General features: G+C 49.2%; 1 protein-coding gene across 1 annotated transcript; it reads right to left on the minus strand.

Annotated features, from left to right (window-relative positions):
• Window positions 1-836: 836 nt before the first annotated feature.
• Window positions 837-5,389, minus strand: LOC149348695 (uncharacterized). Its single transcript, XM_089588269.1, has 2 exons — window positions 4,610-5,389; window positions 837-2,918 (listed from the first exon to the last, which is right to left on the minus strand). The coding sequence occupies exon 2, from the start codon at window positions 2,218-2,220 to the stop codon at window positions 1,012-1,014; it is 1,209 nt and encodes a 402-aa protein (XP_089444395.1). The 5' UTR covers window positions 2,221-2,918; window positions 4,610-5,389; the 3' UTR covers window positions 837-1,011.
• Window positions 5,390-6,013: the final 624 nt, after the last annotated feature.

Below are 6,013 nucleotides of genomic sequence, written 5' to 3' on the forward strand. Positions count from 1 at the left end.
GGTTCGCATTTCACGCTCGAACATCATTTTCGAGGGGGTCTCGCCTGTTGTGCTCTGAACCGTCGTGTGCTGCTTGAAGAGAAAGCGCGCAAGGCGGCGCTGCAGCGAGCCTGTCTGATCTCTTTCAAGGGCGCGTTTTAGCTCGGCTACGTAGCGCTCGGCTTGTCCGTTTGTCGCTGGGTGGTAGGGGGCCGATGTAACTGATGAGATCCCGTTGTCGCGATAAAACTTGAGGATCTCCGCAGACACAAACGGTGTTCCGTTGTCCGACACTACCTTGCGCGGCAGGCCGAACGTTGCAAATAGTGATCGGAGGTTGTCAATGACTGCTGCCGAAGTCGTCTGTCCCATTTGCCTTATCTCAAGCCACTTTGTGTAGGCATCTACGACCACAAGGAAAGTGCAGCCCTCAATTGGTCCTGCAAAATCAATGTGCAGTGTGTGCCATGGTGTGTCTGGCTTTTCCCATTCTGGGACAGGAGCTTTCGGCGGGGCGCTCCGGCTGCTCTGGCAAGGCTTGCATTCTCGCACCACTGTTTCGATGTCGTTGTCAATGCCAGGCCACCACATGTAGCTTCTGGCACACTTTTTCATTGCAACGATGCCCCGATGTCCGGCGTGGATGAGAGACATAGCTTGTGCGCGTAGTTCTCTCGGCATCACAACTCGGGACCCAAATATGATGCAGCCGCGATGGGTGCTCAACTCTGTAGCTCGCCTGCGGTAAGCGTCGAAGTTGTCCCCTTTGAGTTTATGCACGTTGCCTTGTTGAACAGCTGTGTAAACTAGCCGGAGAGCTGCGCACTTCTGCGTAGATGCTGCAACTGTGCCTGCTGTAAGCGGAGGTTCTGGCAGTGCTTCGAACATCAGAACGTCTCCTGGTGGAAATGGTTCGTCAACAGTTGCGTCTAGTGGCAGACGGCTTAGCGCATCGGCGTTTCGATGTTTACCAACCATGTTCTGGCTCGGCGTCTGGTGTATGCCGCATATCATCACGCCTAGTGGAGAAAACTAGTTTCTCCCTAGAAGGCTTGATCCTGTGCCCTTCACAACAAGCAGAGGTAGCGTATGGGTCTGGCCGTTGTAGTTAACCTGCACGTTGGCAGAGCCCAATAGTGGCAGATTCTGTCCTGACCACGTTCGCAGGTGCGTGTCGTCTTGTTGCAGGGCGGGTGCGTCAGATGGCCATGAAGTTCGGAACGTGTCCTCACTGATCAGAGTACAGGCTGCGCCGGAGTCCACCTCGAACTTAATCAGCTGGTGATGTACGCTTACTTCTGTAAAAATCTTCGGTCGCGTGCCGATATTCATGGTGTTCAGGTCGTACAACACAGATGGTGTTGCTGATGTTGTTCCATGGAGATCAGATAGCGGCGTATTCTCTGAGGCGTTGACGCTGTGATTAGGCTGGGAAGGTGACTTTATCTTGGCAAGTCTCCGTTTCGTAATGCATGCTCTTTCGATATGCCCTCGCTTGTGGCAAAAATTACACGTGGCTGACTGGAATCGACATCCCTGGGGGTTGTGTTGGTCGTCACACCGCCAGCAGCGTTGTGCCTTTTTGACCGATTTTACAACAACAGAAGGCTTGCGCACCTGGTTGCTTGTCTGGTGTACCGGCTCGGTGTTCCGGCGAATCCCTCTCTGCTGGTGACCGGCGCTCTCCGCTCGAACGGCGATGTCGTAAGCTTTGCTGAATGTGAGGTCCTTCTCAGCGAACAGGCGCTGCTGCAGTGACTCGTCACTCAGTCCGCACACAAATCTGTCGCGTAACATCACGTCCAAGGGAAGCATGGTGGTGTTAGCAGAAGAAGCTGCGTCTCCCTCCTGCCCGGTAGCTGTTGTCGACAGCGTTCCAAAATTGCAGTCGGCAGCGAGCTTCTTGAGCGCGGCTACGTAGGCGCTCACCGTTTCTCCTCCCAGTTGATCTCGTCGTTGGAAGCGAGCCCGGCTGTAGACCTCGGATGGCCTTGGGTCGTAGTGCTTTTGCAGCGCTTTTACGATGTCGTCGTAAGACACTGCCGCTGGTGTGCTTGGCTGAATAAGGGCGCAGACAGTATCGTAGGTCTGCTCCCCGCACAGCGTCAGCAGGTTGGCCCTCTTCAAGGCTGGGTCTGTGATGTTGTTAGCTTCAAAGTAGAACTGAAGGCGTCCAACCCACGATGACCACGATGAGCCGTTGAATTCTGGTATCTGATTGGGAAACCCTCGCGTAGCCATGGCTTGTCAATAGCGTTGCGTAGCGCGGGTCGAATCCACTTTCTCGTCGCCACTGTCGTGTCCGGTCGCTGTGTTGAATGCAGCGAAAGACGCACACGGTACTTTTAGACTTCGTTTATTTAAAGCTGAAGAGGGTGCGACCAGCGTCGACCGAGGCAGGAGCCGAACTGGCCGCCCGAAGAAAGGAGGGAGTGGAGAAGCGTCCACGGCAGGGAGTGGCTTCCCAGAACAGGAGGAGGGTGCGGGGGCGCACCGTGGGGGGGCATCCGGCGACAGCGTGCGACGAGGGGCAAGCGGTCGTTAGGAGGAGGATTGAGTGGTCGTTAGGAGGAGGATTGAGTGGTCGTTAGGAGGAGGATGCGAACTGTCGTTAGGAGGGGAATGCGAGTGGTCGTTAGGAGGGGGCGCACACACACAAAAGCAATAAGGGGACACAACATTTTCAATAAACCTTCAGTTGCTAGTCAGCACCTGTCTCATCTTCTCTCTTGTCCCTGTTGCTGCGCTGTTTTCTTCAAGTATCCTTCTTCCCTTCTTTGGTCATGCACCGTTGCACTGGAAAACTACAAATTTAAAGTACTGTCAACATTTGCCTGAACAATTTAGCACGTCTAAAATATGCTTGTCTTCTGGTAGCCTCCAGCTGCTCACGATGATGGTCTCTTCTAATTAATGATGTCACAAGCGAAGCTGCATCCCTGCAAAAAGAAAGAACAAAAAATTTCCTAATGTAAGCATACACGTCTAATAACAAATCTTCTACACTCCTCAAGGAACACAGACATTGGACAGCTCTGTTTAAAGAACTTATGTCCAGTCACTTGGCTCAAACAAAATAGTGAAAAAAAAAATGCCCTTCCCTGGCACCGCGAGCATATTTTAACAGCCTGAGCAACAAATTGTTCTGAAAGTGGCTAAAAAATGCATTAATTACATAAAAGACATCGACTATTCATGCCACCTAAAATTCCTCCAAAGCAAGCAAATAATTTACAAACAAAAATTCCCATTCCCGCACCTCACAGCAATGGCCAGTGCTGCTGTCTCGCTTGAATCTTGCCTTACAAGCGGACATAATGATGTCATCCATGGGGACGACCATTCAATTGCTTAAAACCACAAGGGCGCTTGTAGATGAAGGCGTAGCCGGCTGGAGGTGGTTGCACATCACTCCCTTTGTCTTCCCTCAATTGTGCCATGGCAGGTGGCCGACAAAGTAAACCGAGCGAAGAGGGCAGGCCCAGCCTATAGTCTTTTTCAGTCTCACTGCTGTGCACAATTTGAAAGGCATAGTTGCTAACGGCCGATTCTTCCTGGGCTACATAAGCTAGATCACAAACTGATGATGGGTGCAGGGGTCAAGTGGATGCAGCTAGCACAGGAAAGAACTAATTTGGGGAATATGGGAGAGGCTGTCGCCCTGCAGTGGGTATAGTCTGGCTGACGATGATGAAGGATGATTGAACACCAATGAATATTTCACTTTTCTTACCCTTGGCGCAAATCGCTGCACAGTCCCATAAATGTTGCTTATAAGGGTATACATCTGATTGGGAATGAGAGGGCAAAGACTAGTATAATGCAGCAGCGTCAGTTTCGAGTGAAAGAATAAATTCTGGTTCCTTGCTTAAAATGCCGCTGGATTTATGCTATCTTCCAGTAGAATGCATGAGAACTGGTGTAATGCCCTCGCACAAAGTGCAGACGTTAAGGAACATGCACATGTTCTTCCAGAGAACGAAACATTCCAAAGTAGTGGTAATGACCATCGGTCATCACTGCTGAATCAGTATGCCTCTGCGTCTTTAGTAATTTTCTAGCATCCGTGGGTAACTCTGGATGGTATGGCTTCAGCACTTTAAGCAGGGAATGCAGGTGAGAAGCAGGCTATTAATTGCCCACATGCGCAAGTCGTGCTCTAGACATTGAGTAGTGGCACCAGACTCAAGTGTCATCCTATCTTTATAAACCACCAACCCCTTATTGTCAGAAATCCGCGACAACTCCTATGTTGCCCTTTCTATGTCAGAGATGCTGCTAGCGGTGCTAAAATCCGACAAGTGAGAACTGCGGCTTTCAACTGCTCCTCGCCTGGCGCTGATAAAGAGGATAAAATAATATTATGCGATCAAAAGGCATCTTGATACTGTTCTGCTCATGTTGCGTACAATCTGCTGCCATGACCATTATCAAGCCTAACAACAGAAAAACAGTTTTCTAGTTCGTCGTGAACAATCTCTGCTGTTCTTCGGCGTCGTTGCTGAATGGACACTTCGCTTAGCGAACACTTCATTCTCTTCATGATACAACGAATGTAACACTTTATCAAACTATCACGAAGAACCAACACAACTCACAGCACAACAATGGAAGTCTAGAAATCACTCACCATTGAGGTCATCCTCTGGGCAAGCCTTTGTTGTTTTAGCTGAATTCCAGTGAAACCACAACGAAACACAGCAGCGCGGGCACGGCGACCGCAAGAAAAACTGTACTAGAAGAACAAAAAACGTGAATATCTTGCCACGACTGCCGCTGACACGCAACACAGGTTCTCCGATGAGCGCGCATCGCAGGATTGGCTCTCGGCGCGGCCGCGGTTTGGATTTGGATTTGTGATAGTGATCTCCATGGCCATTAGACTGCGGGGCGTCAGTGAAACCAGAACTAAATTTCTTCGGCAGTTTTAATTTTGTCTGCATGTTTAATTGAAAAACAAAGTACTTCCAGCTCATTAAAAATATTTTAGATAGAAATATATCTTTCTACATTAGTGTCACAGAGTGCAAGTACACTTGGACTGCTCACCATTTGCATACACACCACATGCAAACTTGCCCTCGAAGTAAAAATTAATAAATAAATTAATACTGTCATGGTGAGTAGAAGTGATCTGGTACCGGCTTTTCTATTTGGGCTTCAGAAATAGCCCGAGAGGGCAGACAATTAACCTATAGCATGAATGTTATATCAATGTCATCGTATGTGATTCAACATTTATTCATCATTTGACAATATTGCTGCAATGTAAAAAGACCACTTTAGGGCAACGTTATCAGCATGTTGCTTGGTAACATTGCAGCAACATTATCTAATGTTGAAGAATGTTAGCGCAACATAGTACAACATTGGCAATGTTGTTGCAACGTTGCAGTAACATACTGTGCTACTAGGGCAGAGATGTGATAGATCAACCTTGAGTCACTGATGGCTTCAGCTGTATACCTGCCAGTCATCACAGCAATCAAGGACTTCATTCTTATGAAAAACTTTTCTGTAGCTTCAAGTTTACCGCAGCTCTGCTCTAGCTGAGTGCGGTAAAGAATAAAGGCTCGCAAATGACCATGCCCGAACAATTGGAATGCATAACTTGCCCGCATTTTTTCGAAATTGTTGGGGCTGATGTGCACGGTAGTTATGCCAGGCATTGCTTTCATTGTTACAGCATTTCTGTCCAGTCCGCAATCTTTTCGAGCAAATTGCATTGAAACCGTTCCATCGGGGGTGTCAAAAGTTGTGAGAATAAGCCTGTTTCGAATATTTTTGACAAGGTGTGGGAAATCAGAAAAAAATATAAGAAACGGCTGCTGTCAACAGGATGCGGTTTTGCGTGCAATGCAACCACACTGAACGAAAAGCCAGCGCACAACTGAAGCGCCGTCGGACGGGCTCTGAACCGCCGCCGCCGGCCGCCTTCAAGGGTGGGCGACAACAGCGCCGCCGCTTCAGGAGACACTCTCGGTGACGCGCGTAGCAAGACGCTGCCCCCTCCGCTCGCTTCACTGGAAAATAT

Source organism: Amblyomma mixtum, chromosome 4, assembly GCF_055824585.1.
Source record: "Amblyomma mixtum isolate Tamu chromosome 4, ASM5582458v1, whole genome shotgun sequence".
In the NCBI taxonomy this organism is placed as follows: Eukaryota; Metazoa; Arthropoda; class Arachnida; order Ixodida; family Ixodidae; genus Amblyomma; species Amblyomma mixtum.